The 16,410-nt window shown below is 44.0% G+C and overlaps 1 protein-coding gene across 1 annotated transcript in view; it reads right to left on the reverse strand.

Moving 5' to 3' along the window:
* The window catches only part of POLN (DNA polymerase nu), a 68,585-nt gene extending 52,250 nt beyond the window's left edge, over positions 1-16,335 (reverse strand). The window contains 14 exon segments of the mRNA XM_064151567.1: positions 207-272; positions 515-568; positions 1,188-1,244; positions 1,332-1,421; positions 1,884-1,967; positions 3,339-3,403; positions 3,879-3,939; positions 5,192-5,247; positions 8,249-8,425; positions 9,164-9,276; positions 10,202-10,392; positions 11,207-11,677; positions 12,512-12,573; positions 15,884-16,335. Of these exon segments, the coding sequence (XP_064007637.1) occupies positions 207-272; positions 515-568; positions 1,188-1,244; positions 1,332-1,421; positions 1,884-1,967; positions 3,339-3,403; positions 3,879-3,939; positions 5,192-5,247; positions 8,249-8,425; positions 9,164-9,276; positions 10,202-10,392; positions 11,207-11,677; positions 12,512-12,573; positions 15,884-16,010 (1,674 nt within the window). The 5' untranslated portion in view covers positions 16,011-16,335.
* Between the last annotated feature and the right edge of the window lie 75 nt (positions 16,336-16,410).

Genomic DNA, 16,410 nt, shown 5'->3' on the forward strand with positions numbered 1-16,410 from the left:
TTCCTATAGTTAGTTTGTCACTACTTTTCTACTGCTATTCCTACACCCCTTTAATATGCTTTTTCTGTCCTCTATTTACACATAATATATCAACTGTCAAACTAGATGAACATTAACAATTCATGTATTAAAAGTATGTATTTGATATCAATAATATTACTTTACAATTCTAACTCAAATCTTAATCTTCTAACAGGCTCACTTACTGGATGTTTGGCTGAAAGTCTGCCAGTCACAGTTCCTGTCTGATTCCATGTAGAGGAAACAAACCCCTGTATTGAAATAAGAGGGAAATCCCCACAAAGAAAAGAAGGCAGGGATATATTTACATTTTATGTAGTGCAAGTATCAGTAATACAAAGTCACTGCAACCAGGACTAGAAAATCAGAAAGAGACACTTCATAATTGTCCATATAATAAAGCTCCCAAACTGGAAACACCACAATCTCTTCACATCTCTTTAGGACTGACTTAAAATGCCCATATTTTACAGGCTGCTTTTTCTATCTCTACCTTTCTCATGCATGTTCGTAGTCCATCCACATAAGTTGATTTCATCTTATGCACCTGAAGGACAAAAAGATAAAAAAGAAGAAAGATAAATGCTTGTTTATACAAGTAAAGAGATTTGGGAAATTATAGATCTTCATTTCCACATGCATCTTAACTTGCTTTGTATACTTAAGTTACAAAACACTTTAATTTTAGCAGACAATGGCTGTATACTTGGCTTCTATAAGCCTAAGTGAAGTGCTTGGCTGTGTTCTAAAGCCAGTTCTTGTATTTACAAGCAGATGCTTGTAAATAATCTACTGGAATTTACTCCTTTACATCTTTGGAGAAAAGGAGGCTGAGGGGAGACCTCCTTACTCCCTACCACTCCCTGAAAGAAGGTTGGAGCCAGGAGTGTGTTTGCCTCTTCTCCCTACTAACAAGTGACTGGACAAGAGGAAATGGTCTCCAGTTGCACCAGGGGAGGTTTAGGTTGGACATTAGAAGAAACTCTTTCACTGAAAGGGTTCTCAAAGACTGGAACAGGCAGCCCAGGGAGGTGGTGGAATCTCCACTCCTTGGAAGTGCTTCAAAGAGGCAGAGATGTGATACTGAGTAACATGGTTTAGCACCAGCCTTGGTCATGTTGAGTTTGCATCAGTGCAACTACACCACATGAAAAAGAACAACTCACCTGCCGGTACTCCAAAATTATCTTAGGCAAAGGATGAAGATCTTTCAACTTATGCAGCTGCAAAACAAAGAATGTGAATTAGTGGTATACTTCTCTCTCCATTTATACATGAACAGGCTGAGAGAGCCTGTCTGCTCATCTCACCACAGCTTCTGAGGTGGACACAAGTTGCTGTATTTCAGTCCTGTGAAGATTCTCACACAGCGTGTGCAGTTTCAACTTGTCAAATAGTACCTAGAGAAAGAAATCACACAGAATAGAAATGTTTCAATGTTGGAGGTACTCAAACAGAAAGGAAAATTATGTGGTGCCTGGACTTAAGTCTGGAAAGCAGATTTGAAGGAGAATAGAGCGTATTGTAGCGAAGAGACCTAACACAGAGTGGAGAAGATTACATCTTTCTTTTTGAGCTCTTGGAAAAATTAGTGTTTACTAAAATGAAATCCACAATTTCCAACACATATCCTGCTTATATCCAATAAACATTTGGATAAACATGTACCCAAACACTGATTATCATTAGAGTTGTGAAAGGCTGGCAAGTCCTTCCAATAACATCAGAAAATGAAGATCATTAATATAGAAGGAAAAGAATTCTGAACTGTAAGGATAAGTGTATGCACTTAATAATTCTTCTGTATCAAGAACAATTTACATGACTTACAATTTACATACTAACAGTAGTGCAAATACTACCTCTCTGAGCTGACTGCTGCTGGTCAAGAGGAATTGCTCTCCAGCAACCCGATGAGCTTCCCGCTCAAGCTCTTTGAGTCGTAACTAGAAATGGGTGAATCAGAATTAATTGTTCTGCTTCCTTGATTATTTTCTTCACTATCTGCTACTTCCTGACCTAACAAGTATTTTAGACTTCTATTTCAAACCAGGGTACTTGATTAATGTGTCATCACTGCTGACATTTAGGTTAGCAGATTGCTTATATGCTCTTTAATCTATAGTTCCTCAGGACCTGGGATGGGGATTTGCTGTAGTAAAAAGTATCTGATTTTGTAGGGAAATTATTTAGCTTCCTGAATCACAGAAGCACAGAATCCTAGAGTGGTTTAGGTTGGAAATGATCTTCAAAATCATCTAGTCCCAACACTTCTGCCATGGGCAGGGAGACTTTCCACTAGCCCAGGTTGCTTAAGGCCTCATCCAACCTGGCCCTAAACACCTCCAGGGAGAGGGCATCCGCAACCTCCCTGGGCAACCTATTCAAGTGTCTCCTCACCCTCATTGGGAAGAATTTCTTAGAATCATAGAAACAACCAGGTTGGAAGAGACCTCCAACATCATCCTGTCCAACCTAGCACCCAGCCCTGTCCAATCAACCAGACCATGGCACTAAGTGCCTCAGCCAGGCTTTGCTTGAACACCTCCAGGGACAGTGACTCCACCACCTCCCTGGGCAGCCCATTCCAATGCCAATCACTCTCTCTGACAACAACTTCCTCCTAACATCCAGCCTATACTTTCCCTGGCATAACTTGAGACTGTGTCCCCTTATTCTGTTGCTGGTTGCCTGGGAGAAGAGACCAACCCCACCTGGCTACAACCTCCCTTCAGGTAGCTGTAGACAGCAATGAGGTCCCCTCTGAGCCTCTTCTTCTCTAGGCTAAACAACCCCAGTTCCCTCAGCCTCTCCTCATAGGGTTTGTGTTCCAGGCCCTTCACCAGCCTTGCTGCCCTTCTCTGGACACCTTCCAGCACCTCAACATCTCTCTTGAATTGAGTAGCCCAGAACTGGACACAGCACTCAAGGTGTGGCCCGACCAGTGTTGAGTACAGAGGCAGAATAACCTCCCTCGTCCTACTGGCCACACTGTTCCTGATCCAGGCCAGGATGCTATTGGCTCTCTTGGCCACCTGGGCACACTGCTGGCTCATCTTCAGCCTAGCCTACTACCCACCAGCACCCCCACATCCCTTTTCTCCTGGCTGCTTTCCAGCCACTCAGTCCCCAGCCTGTAGCGCCGCTTGGGGTTGTTGAGGCCAAAGCGCAGAACCCTGCACTTGGCCTTGTTCAATCTCATCCCATTGGCCTCTGCCCACCCATCCAGCCCGCCCAGGTCCCCCCTGCAGGGCTCACTAAAAGCAGGAAGATGAAGCAATGCAGTTTCCAAAAGCAAAAACAAAGACAAAATTTACCCCCAGAATCTCTGATGTTTTTTTCAGCTCCTGTTTGTTGATGTGGATCTGGTGTGTTTCCATCACTGTCAATACAATTGCATACTGAGAACACTTATCGCTGACAGGTTTGATTTTACTTGCTTCTCAGGCTGTAAAATGGAAACTCAACCTTGCACAGCTGTTACAAGCTGTCACATCCAGGATTCTGAGGTGTAACTTTCTACCAGCATACTCAGCAGCTGTGTGAAAATGGAATCACAGAACTCTAGAGCAGTTTGGGTTGGAAGGGACCTCAAAAATCATATCCTTCCAACCCCTTCCCATGGGCAGGGACACCACCTACCACACCAGCTTGCTCAAGGTCCCATCCAACCTGCCTTTGAACTCTGCCAGGATTGAAGCCACCACAGCTTCTATGGGCAACCTGGTCCAGTGCCTCACCACTCTCACAAGGAGTACTTCCTAATATCTCATATCTCAGTCCAGCTTCTTCCAGATTGAAGCCATCATCCCTCATCCTAAATAATGAAATCCATATTTTGAATTGAACTTTCATACCTGCCAGAATTTTGAGGAGTGGAAGCTCTAACATGCAATATAATTTCCATAAACATTGAACCTGGAAAGCAAGATAAAAATAAATTCTCCACTATCAGCCAATTTTTATCTGCAAACATAAAGTAGCTTCATTCTCTGGATCTGTTTCCCAGTGTCCCACTTTCTGTATTAATCCTCTTTTTACATGACAATGCTGTTTGTGCAATGAAATGTAAATTATAATATCTAAACACTGCAGCCCACCATCACTTCATTATGTGGGGAACAGGGAAACATTTTTTAGTCACAGTCATTTGGTACAGGAATAAATACACCCCTTCATCTTTCTAGATGGTTTCTTCTCAGAGCCAGCTCTATTTCAACAGGACACAGCAATCCCTTTTCCTTTATTCACTTGAATAATTAAACAGCCATTCAGAACTCCTAACTTGGTTTTCATTAGGAAGAGAATGAAAGGTGACAGGGTTTTGTACTGAATTTAGTTACAAAGAACAGGAAGTCTGTTTTCTCTCTGACCACTGAAAGCAACTGGACAGCAACACTTGTCCAAAAACTCCTCCTCTAGGCTGGCTCTCAGCATTTCTGTGCCTTTGATGTTTCCCTGTTGGCTTTCCTCAGAGATTGTTCCATCATACTGCTGGGTCATCTAAATATCCAGATTAAGTTGACATGAGCCAAGAGTGTGCACTTGCATCCTAGAAGGCCAATGGCACCCTGGGCTGCATCTAAAGGAGCATAGCCAGCAGATGGAGAGAGATAATTCTGCCATTCTGTTCTGCTGAGACCTCACTTGGAGTACTGCTTCCAGCTCTGAGGCCCTCAACACAGAAAGGATATGGATCTGACGGAGAGGGTCCAGAGGAGGCCACAAAGATGATCAAGGAGGCTGGAGCACCTCTGCTATGGAAACCGGCTGAGGGAGCTGGGGCTGTGCAGACTGCAGAAGAGAAGGCTCTGGGGAGACCTTAGAGCAACCACCCAGTACCTGAAGTGGGCTACAAGAAAGCTGCAGAGGGTCTGTTTGCAAAGGCCTGCAGTGACAGGACAAGGGGCAATGACTTGAGATGAGAGAAGAGCAGATTTAGATTGAATGTTAGGAATAAATGCTGCACCATGAGGGTGGAGAAACACTGGGACAGGTTGCCCAGGGAGGTAATTGAGGCCCCATCCCTGGAGATACTTGAGGGCAGGCTTGACAAGGCTCCAAGCAACCTGATCACTAGATCAGGATATCCCTGCTGACCTTTGGAGGTTCCTTTCAACCTAAACCATTCTGTGAACCTATGAATCACTAACGTACTTTAATATCTTACCTTTAAGTCTTGAGCAAGGTCCATCATGACATTATAAAGCTTCTCCAACTCCACACCTAATTTCTGATACAAACACATTTAAAAAACAATAGTTTTAATGCCAAGAAAAAAGTCTATTTTAGAAGAGATTAAGCAGACACTTTTTTTCTGCATGTCTCCTGTTATATTTAACATTCGACAATGTTCTCAAACAATTCATGAGCAGAGCAGCACAGATTATGGAGATTCAAGAATTTAGCTGTTCCTCTGTTTGTATTTTGCACAGAGTGAGCCTGGAGAAATAGCATCAATGCCTTTGACACTATAGTCAGATTCTATTACTACTTGCAAAATGAGGAAAAATTCCTTGGCTTCCTCCTAGCAGTACTGCTGCTCCTCTGAGTTTGTGAGAAAGAATTTCTGGACAACTTTTCCCACCTGAACAGGGTCTTCTGCAGAAACTGCTGCCTCAACTAGCTGCCCTTATCTCCTCATTGTCTTCAGGATGACTCTCAGAGCCTCCTGGCTCTGTTTGTAGAGAGTGAGGATAGGCAGGCACTGAAACACTGATACACCTTCCGCACCTTGCCCTGTGCCCTCCCCATACAGGAGTCAGCTGAAAATCAAGGAAACACACTCCACCCTCCAAACAGGCTACAGAAATCTGCCTTCCACACTAAACTCACAATTCTGGCCTACTGTTTGCAAACCAGCCCCATTATTTGAAGAAAAACAAAAGTCTGGAACCAAAGCATTGCAGCAGATGCAGACTGACAAGAGCAATGCTTCATTCATTATTTGATTCAAACAGAATGCAGAAGGAATCCAAATTGCTTGTTGCTGCTCAAACACAACAGAGGCAGAGCAGACTGAAAATCAGTTTCTATTAGGACAAATGATAACACATTATTGTTACAGAGGCCTGCATTCTGTTGCACAGCTGTGGAAGAACCATCAGGAGAGCTTTATCATAGCTCTCCAACTAATTTTTAAGAGAAGTGTCAAGCATAACAAAAGTGTGGCAGACACCTTCTAGCTACAAGAAGTTATGTTTCATGCTAAACCCAGAAATACACAAGTTTTGGGGTAATCTTTGCTGCAGACACATCCCATAAAACAAAGGGGCACCAGTGTTGCAAGCATTCAGAACATGTTTATAGCTGGTTTTATCTCGAAATGACCACAACTCAAGATACCAGCAGATAAAATGAGACAGATCCTACTTAGGCTGGTGTTTGTTAGTGGGAAGTGTGTCCCAGCAAAGGTCTAGCAGTAGAGTGAAAATGGGGTAGTGAATTCCACTGCAGGTTCCCCATCTGCTCAAGGGCTACACAACTTCAGTTTACCCTAAACAGCTCAAGCCCACACTACTTCATACTGGTCATCTGTGAGCAGACAGCATGGAGACCTACTGTGCAGGCTTCCCCTTGCCCTACAGCAGATTTCAGCACTGCAAGACTGAGAAGCAGAAGACCATTAAAGGTAGAATGCAGAGGGTTTCTTCAAAGCTGAGATAGCTAAATCCACTTGTTATGTAACAGCATAGTTCTTATCAGTGAGGACTTCTCTCCACCTCAGAATGATTAATTTAAGCAGGCCCATAATCCAGTGAAAAATCATCCACTTGCCTTCAAGAAACCTCCTCTATACCTCCTGGTTCTGGAATAAACAAGCTGCCTGTGAAATAACTGTGCTTTCAGCAACAGGCAGCTTCCTCAATCCTGTTCTCCTGCTCTGGCAGGGGAGTTGGACTGGATGATCTTTCGATGTCCCTTCCAGCTCCTAACATTCTGTGATTCTGTAAGCAGAAGTAAGCCTAACGAGAGGCTTCAGCTGACATCAAGATTCCTCATCAGCAAATGCAGCAAGGACAAGAGTAGCATCATGTTCAGCACCTGTTTCAGCAAAGGTTTCAAGGTATCTGGACTATGACTCCTTTTGCTGAGCATTCTGGCACAGTATCCAACAGAGACACATGCAGCAAGCAGCACAGATTCTGTGCCAGAGGTGTGTGTGGGCGAATAGCAGGCTACAGAATAAACCAGCATCATTCAAAGTACTGTGTTGGGTGGACAAGGCTAGCAGGAGATAGAGAGAGAGAAAATGAAGAAATGAAGAAGTATGGCACAAGACATGACATATCAGCTGGCATGAGTCCCTTGGGGAGGGCTGCTAGGACCCTACTAGTAAAGCTGGAGTGAGAAGGCTGAAAACAGAAACCTGTTCACAGGAAGACCTGGGACTCAGGAAACAGAAGACAAAAAAAAAAGTGGGAGAGTCCAGGGAACAAATTAATTGCATAAGGAATGAGGGGGAATAATGACAGGATATTAGAAGAGGCATTAACTGGGACCTGGGTGAACAAGTCAGCATAAAGGCACTGGAAATGGCTGGGGTAAGGAAACGAACCAGACTTGAAGCAGAGCAGGAAGGAAATGAGGCTTCAATATTGATAGCTGGGAATCAGGATGGCAAAGTTGAGCATTATAACTAAGAATAGATGTGATCTATGAAGAACAAAAGGCTGTGTCAAGCTAAGGAAAGAGACAAGACTAAGGCTGCTGACTCATAGGAGGGGATATCACACACAGAAATAACCAAGTTTGTAGCTTCTGCCTTTTTCCCTGTCCACTCCCACCACTGACAGCTTAACTCCTGAAGTAGCTTCTCAACAACTGCAGTTTGCAGCTGGTGTTTTAGAGTGGCTCTGGTTTCCTCAGAAATGTCTTTACTAATGGGTATGTGCTGACACAACTGCCCTCTGACCATGCTAAGCCCAGTGGCATCTGTGAATTTGTATCCTAGAAGCCCTGTAACCATGTCACAATACCCACGTCTGAAGAAGCAAGGCCTCTGAAAAGTGAAAGGTTTCAAACAGCATCTAGGCTGCTGCACATTCTTATTTTTATCAGTCAAACAAGCTCTGAAGGCTAACGTGGCCAAAGTATCACAGAATCAAAGACTTGTTTGGGTTGTTAAAGCCCTCTAAGATCATCACATCCAACCACAGCACCACCACCACAGTAAAAGCAATTCTTTCATCGTTTCCTTCCCCTCCTTTAATCCAACCACAAGAACTTTAAACCAAACTACTTACTGCAGTGTTTCTCAGAGTGCTTGCCTCTGTATTTACTCCTCCCACAGAAACAGACTTTTCAAAATACTTCTGTGTTAGACTCTCAAAAGAAGGAACTGTGTCACTGGGGTTTATCAGCCACGCTGCAATCCTGGGATCTAGCACCACACTATCTGCAACTACAAGAAGAAGTTATTTCTGACAACCAAAATATTGAAATTACCTCCCACACTGAGAAATTGCTGAAAAGTTTTACCCTTTTTTTCTCCTGCAGACACTCACAGAATCACAGAATGTTAGGGGTTGGAAGGGACCTCTAGAAATTGTTGAGTCTAACTCCCCTGCCCAGAATAGGATCACCTAGAGCAGGTCACACAGGAACACATCTAGGTGGATCTTGAAAGTCTCCAAAGGAGGAGATGCCACAGCCTATCTGGGTAGGCTGTTCCAGTGCTCTGTCACCTTCACAGTAAGGAAGCATCACCTTGTGTTGGGGTGGAACTTCCTGTGTCCCAGCTTGTCCCCATTGCTCCTTATCCTATCACAGAATCATAGAATCAGTCAGGGTTGGAAGGGACCACAAAGATCGTCAAGTTCCAACCCACCTGCCATGGGCAGGGACACTCTAGCCTAGAGCAGGCTGGCCACAGCCTCATCCAGCCTGGCCTTAAACACCTCCAGGGATGGGGCCTCAACCACCTCCCTGGGTAACCCATTCCAGGCTCTCACCACTCTCATGGTGAAGAACTTTCTTGTCATGTCCAGGCTGGACTGCATGTTCTTCTCCATGGTACTGGAACTCTCTTTTCCAATACATCACTTAACCACCATCTAGTTGCTTCTACCCCTCTAGTGATTTTAATAGCAATATCAACAGCACAGAGACTACAGCATGAGATGACAGATTAGGTCATTACCTTGTCTCCAGCTAATTTCATCTCCATAAACTTGAAGCAGAGTCCTCAGGAAATCTTTTGCATTGAAGCAAATAATGGGAACTTTGCACTGGAGCATTTGGAACAGCACTTGCCTGCACAGAAATAGGTTGTCAGCAAACACTAGATTGTCACCAGTGAATCTTTTTATTTTATACATTTAATTAGCACATAAGACTAAGCAATGAATACATATCTTTGTTCCCGTGAAGACAGAATACTGTATTTGAATACTAAATTCTTAGTTCAGTAATACCTGAAGTTTCATTCTATAGTAAATGAAACATCCTTGCAGATATGCAACCTATTCCAGTGCTTCACCAGTCTCACGGGGAATAATTTCATACTCATGTCTCTAGGTCATCTAGTCCAAGCCCCTTGCAGGCACACCCCCACTAGATCAGGCTGCTCAGAGCCCCATCAAGCCTGCCCCCAAACATCTCCAAGGATGAAGCCTCAACTACCTCCTTGGGCAATCCCTTTCAATGTTCCACCACCCTCATGGTGCAGAACTTGTTCCTCACATCCAATCTAAATCTGCTCTTCTCTCATTTCAGACCATTGCCCTCATCCTGTCACTGCAGGCCTTTGCAAATAGACCCTCTGCAGCCTTCTTGTAGCTCCCTTGAAGTACTGGAAGGTCACTATTAGGTCTCCCTGAAGTCTTCTCCAGTCTGGAGACCCCCAGTTTCCACAGCCTGTCCCCACAGCAGAGGTGTATTCCAGATCCCTGATAATTTTTGTGGCCCTCCTTTTGACCCTCTCCATCAGGTTCATGTCCTTCCTATCTTGAGGACTCCAGAGCTCCAGAATCTAGTTCTGGAGGGCTGCAGTTAGTGACACACACTGTGCCTAAAAGAATATTCTAGTCTTACTAGGTTTCTGTTAGCCCAGACCTGACACAGAACTGAACCAGCTAACATGAAAGTCAGTGAACTTGATATCTAAGATTAATCCCATGCCACGTAACCAATACCACTGTGGCTAAAAGCTCCTGTAAAGCAAACTACTTTTTCTTACCAAGCAAATTTCTTGTGAGCCTGTTGTTCTTTTTCCCAGAGGGATGACCATTCAGTTTTCACATAAATTAATTTATCATTTTCATTAGCAGCTTTCCAAGTATAGCCAGCTGGGAAGTCACTGGGAGAGCAAGGGTGATCAGTCTGATTCTTCACTAGCACTACAATTCCTTTCACTGCTGAGGTTAAGGCCTGTTAAACAGAATTACAACAGTGTTTATTCTGACAGATTTTATGCAATCCTATAATGAAAATTGTATTTGTATTTTACAATATAAAACCTGCTATATACATTAGAGTTAGTGCACTGCCACAGCAGAGGCGCATGCAAGTGTTTCAGCCTTGAAATAAAACCCCACAGTGACAGAGTGAAAAAAAAGAGGTTAAAAAAATTCTAATGCAAACAGTTTCACTTTGAGTAACAAATTCCCATTTAGCCCAAGTGGTTTGATTTGGTTTATGTTTTAGTTTAGTCAAAAGTTTACCTCATTTTACATTTTGGCAAGCAATAGCATACAAAACAGGGCCAGATTCTAGGCTCCAAATGAGTGTGGGTTTGTGTTTTGTCAGTCACGTGCACAGTTCTGCAATGAGAGTCTAAACAGAGCACATCACAGAATCACAGAAAGGTAGGGGTTGGAAGGGACCTCTGTAGATCATAGAGTCCACATTCCCTACCAAGGCAGGATCACAGAGATGGTCATACAGGAATGCATCTGGGTGGGATTGGAATGTCTCCAGAAACAGAGACTTTGCCTGCCCAGTGCTCTGTCACCCTTAACTTAAAGAAGTCCTCCTCATGTTCAGATGGAATTTCTCATGTTCAAGTTTGTGCTCATGACCCAGCGTCCTGTCACCAGGTACCACTGAAAAAACGTCTGGTCCCATTGTCCCAACACCCACCCTTTAAGTATGGATCAGCACTGATGAGATCCCACTCAGTCTGCTCTTCTCCAGACTAAAAAGCCCCAATTCTTTCAGCCTTTCCTCAAAGTCATTCACTAACCTGCTCTGAGCTGAGCTGTGAAGAACCATCTTGAAACACCATAGCAGCTACAAAAGCCATTGCCTGCTCTATAGCTGCAAGCAACTCTCTTTTTCCTTCATGTTCCAACTTCCTGATATCACAAGGATCGTGTTCAGAAGGCTCTGTTTGTCCACTGTTGTATCTTCTTTCATGTGAAGAAGTTTTTGGAGGTAATCTCCTTGTTTTCTCTGAACAACATGCAGGGACATCCTGCTTCCTTTTCAGGGGAGTAGCTACCTTCTTTTCACCAGCCTTCAGGTTTTTTGCTTCCACTGCAAGATTTCTTTCTCTATATCCTAGCCAGTCTAAATCCTGGTAGTAGCTCACTTCTTTGGTGTCTTGAGAGCAAGGAATTTCATTGGTATGGACTGTCCTGACTAGCTGACCAGCTGTGGCTTTCTCAGGGCCGGCAGATGTTGTTAACAAGGCAACTGTGGAATCATGAATCTCCTGGAAAAAGGGGTCATTTTTAGTGCACCAGTTAGGAGAAATAGACACAGAGGAATTAATGTAGATAAGTTTTGAGTGAAACAGTATTCTGTGGACAAAATGCTGGTACTAACCAAACAGAGAGTCAGTTTAGGGGAACAACTGCTCTCCAGGGGCACCCACAGCCCACAGCTGTGTGTGTACCTATGAACCACTCTGTTTGTACAAAGCTATCCCACCCCACAGGAGAAAGCAGTTTCCTGTATCTTGAGTGGCCTGAGTGGACTTGCTGAAGTCTGCAACAGGCACCAGAGTCAGGGAAGCTGCACAATATGCAGCTGAGGCAGGAGTATGCTTACAGCATCTACAACTTCTCAGTCAACTCCACAGATAGGAGAAGCACAGTCTGAGCTGGGGCTGCTGCAGTTAGCTGTTCCCATTCTTGCACTAGCACTTGCTTGCAGCCACAAAACTCCAAGTTCAAACAGATGATTAAACCAAAACTTGAATTTCCTGATACAGAACAATTTTTCTTATGACAGCTCACTTGATGATTATGTGGCAGTGATTTCTCAGTGACAGAGGTCTGAGAACATTTTTAAACCCTGGCTCACTAAACATGGCAACCTTACTGATATCTGACCAACCTGTCACAATAGACTAACTTCCTCTAACAGGGTAACAGAAGTGAGGCCAAAACTCTCAAAAGTAAATAGAGGCCAAGTGAAAAGATGCAAGAAAGTTATGTGAACCACGAGTGTGTGCAAGAAACTGTGACAAAGCCAGTCTCTAACAACTTCAAACCTGCTAGGAAAAGACTGCTCTTAGTCATCTGCAATCTCACAGCGTGCTTGCCTTTGCATTTTCCAGATGTGTTTCCTTGTCACCTAGTTTGTTTTCTTTTGTCTTCTCTAGACCTTTAAAAAATAGAATGGGAAACACTTTACAACACAAAACTTGAGAGCAGTGCCTGCAACTCGGGTGACAAACTTTGTGACATTATACTGACACTTCTACCCACCCTAAAATAACTGCAAGAAACTGTTCCATGACAACCATGTTCCTCAAATTATTATCACTTTTGTTTAAGAGGGCCCTGCAGGTCTCCAGATACAAAAGCATGCTGTGTCCTCATCAAGTAAAAATTAATTCCAATTGGGCACAAAGCAGACAAGCACTTCCCATGGTATTTAGAAGAGGCAGTACTGTAATACCATAAATAGGCACATAGGCACATAAATAGGTACTATAATACCATAAACAAGCACATGATATTTAGAAGAGGCAGTACTAAAACACCATAAGTGGAGGTACTTCTTTCTTTCAAAGCAAAACATCCCAAGGTGAAGCTGGAAACATGGGTAAGGAAGAAAAATCAACAACATAAACCAAGCCACACACTTCACAGTTTAACTGTTTTCTTGGCATTAGGTAGTAAAACACTTTGCAGACACAACTTTAACCTGTAATGCCCTGGTAATGTAATGCCACACAAAACCAGAGAGCTTGGGTTGGAAGGGAACTTCAAGATCATCCAGTTCCAACTCCCAGGCACGGGCAGGACACTTCCTACTATAGCAGCTTGCTCAATTTCCAATCCAACCTGCCCTTGAACACTGCCAGGATCAGAGCCTTCACAGATCCTATGGGCACCCTGTTCCAGTGCCTCACCACACTCATAGAGAAGAATTTCTCCCTCATGTCTCATATCAGTCTAGTTTATTCCAGACTGAAGCCATCACCCCTCATGCTGTCACTCCATGCCTTTCTCAAAAGTTCCTCGCCAGCTCTCGTACAGCCCACTTCAAATCCTGGAAGGCTGCTCTATGTTCTCCCCAGGACCTTCAACAACTCCAGCTCTCCCAGCCCATCTTCATAGCAAAGATACCCTGATCATCTTTGTGACCACCTCTGGACCTGCTCCAACACTTCCATGACCTTTCCCAAGAAACTTCAACCACTTTAAATTTGGGGTTCTTGACACTTCCTACAACAATAAAATTATAACCTAGAAACGACAGTAACCAGGTTTACATAAAGTGCTTTGACTTGTGTCACAGCTAGAGAATTTTTGTTGACAAATCCATCCTTCAGAGATGATCAGGATTACATTTCTCTCCTTCAGCACCCAGCATCTTCAGTCCCGTGCAGCCTCGAATTTCTGATTTATGGAAAAGGATCACCAGGTGGCAGCAGAAACCCATCACAGAATCACAGAATTGCTTTGGTTAGAGAAGTCCTCTAAGGTCATAGAATCCAACCATCAAACACCACCGACGCCCATGTGTGCCATGCCCACACATTTCTTGAACACTTCCAGGGATGATGACTCCACCACCTCCCTGGACAACCTATTCCAATGGCATCCTTGACTTCAAACTCCTGAAGGCTGGATGGGACTACTGCAAGGTCTAGTGCAGGGGTAAATTCACCTGCCAGTTCAACCTGGCAGATATTTGTCCTGTCTACCCTATATATTATTTACCTGTCAAAGAGGAGAAGTGTCTCCTGTAGTTTGAATTTAATTGATCACATGGGCTTGGCTGTGGATAGATCTACAACTATAACAAATGTTTAAAGATCTGTCAATAAAATACAGTTAAATTGAGATTGAGGCACACCCTCATCAAGTTTGTTGATGACATCAAGGTGTGTGGTGTGGTGGACATGCAAAAGGAAAGGGATGTCATTCAGAGGGACCTGGACAGCTGGGAGAAGTGGGCCCACACCAAGCTCATGAAGTTCAACAAGGCCAGGTGCAAGGTCCTACAGCTGGGTCAGCGCAATCCCAATACAGGCTGGGCAGAGAGAACAAAAAGAGAACAGTCCTGAGGAGGACTTGGGGGTGCTGGGTGCTGAGGTGCAATGTCAACTTGCAACCCAGGAGCTAGTCATGTCCTGGGCTGATTCCCAGCAGCATGGGCAGCAGGTGGAGGGAAGGGATTCTCCTCTGTTGTTCCACTCTGCTGAGATCCTAACTGAAGTCCCATGTCTAGCTCAGAATTTCCCAATACAAGGACATGGTACTAGGAGAGTGGGTCCAGAGGAGGCCACAAAGATGATCAGAGGGCTGGAGCACCTCTGATCCAGGACAGGCTGAGAGTGTTGGGGTTGTTCAGTCTGGAGAAGAGAAGGCTCCAGGAAAACCTTAAAGCAGCCTTCTGAGATTTGAAAGAGACTACAGGAGAGCTATGGAGGCTCCAAGCCTGGCAGTGTTCAAAGCCAGACTGGATGGGACCTTGAGCAAGCTGGTCCCTACCCATGGCAGAGGGGTTGGAACTAGATGGTCTTCAAGGTTTCCTTCCAACCCATTCTAGGATTCTTTGACATAGTTTAAAACAGACCCAGTAACATGCCAAGTGTGGTGGGTTTAAGGGAGGGGAACTTTCTCTTCTCTCCCCATCCAGCCAAATCTTTAAATATAGGCAATTTTCTAAAAGCAATGAAAATAAATTTGGTTTTAAGCCTGCAAACTGGGAACAACTGCAATTCCTACAGGGAAAACAGGAGCAACAAATATGGATTTAGCAGCACTACAGCAAGAAAATCTTTCAGGACCCAGTTCAAGAGACAACAGCCAACTGAAACTAAGCACTCTGCATTTCTATCTAGGTCTTCCCAGAAGTACAAGACTGGCAGAGTAGGAAATGTGGAGAACACAGATGCCACCCCTGCTATCTACCACATTCTGAGCAAGATTTGCTCAGCAGTCAAAGATCTGCTGAGGCATTTTTAACATTACCTAACATGCTGTAGCGCTGGGACCTGCTCACTCTTCCCCCTAGAATTTCACAAGGAGTGAGCTGCTAGTGAACAGTTGGTGTAAAGGACAGACAGGGCCTTGCAGAGTTCACAGGCAAGTTCCCTGTACCTATAATCACCCTTAAATAACCCACAGTCAATACATAATTAACCAGTACTGTAAATGGAACAGTTTGAAATTCTCATCTACTTCTATACCAGATAACAGGAAGAGAAAGCCCAATGAAATTGAGGGTGCTATGAATATCATAATTCCTCACACCCACATAGCATCCTTTAATTGGGAAAGTCCCAGCAAATGTCACAGTTTCAGCTCAGTTTTTTTCTAAACCTGGAAAGCTAAACTCTCACTTTTTCCCCCCCCTCTAGTCCCTGTTTGAAAGAGGTTTGACACTGTTTTGTTTGTTTGAGTTTCGGGTTTTCAACTGAAAATAGAAACACATAAATAGACTGAGATTTACTCACTCTGGTTATTCTCTCTGCTAGTCTGAACTCCTACAGGAACAGACTGCAAAGCTGTCATAATCCTCTGAGCGATATCAGACAAAGGCACTTTAGAAACCTCACATCCTATGTATGTGTCCAGTTCCATTTGGAAGATCAAACCTAAACACAGAACATATGCAAATCATGCACTTTATTGGGGCCAGAGAAGAATCCCCACTCATGCTCTGCTGCAATTCAAGGCAAAACCAGAATGTTCAGTCATTCACCCTCTCAGGAAAAGCAGAGAGGCAGAAGTACTTTCTTTTTCCTGATGTTCCAGGAGGCAGAAGCATTCTTCTTTCCCTCCCTGAACCCAACTCCTCCTAGCTCTGATAATTAAAAGCAATGTATCTTTCCTAGACAGGGTGAAGACACCCCCTGACTTCTCAGAGAGGGAAGCAGCAAACTTAAAGCCTGAGAGGAGCAGATCCAAATGGGAACCCAACAGACTAAACATAAAGAAGACACTTTAGGTGTTGGTTTTAGGCCCATTCTCATGCAGAGTC

Source organism: Pogoniulus pusillus, chromosome 11 (assembly GCF_015220805.1).
Source record: "Pogoniulus pusillus isolate bPogPus1 chromosome 11, bPogPus1.pri, whole genome shotgun sequence".
NCBI lineage: Eukaryota > Metazoa > Chordata > Aves > Piciformes > Lybiidae > Pogoniulus > Pogoniulus pusillus.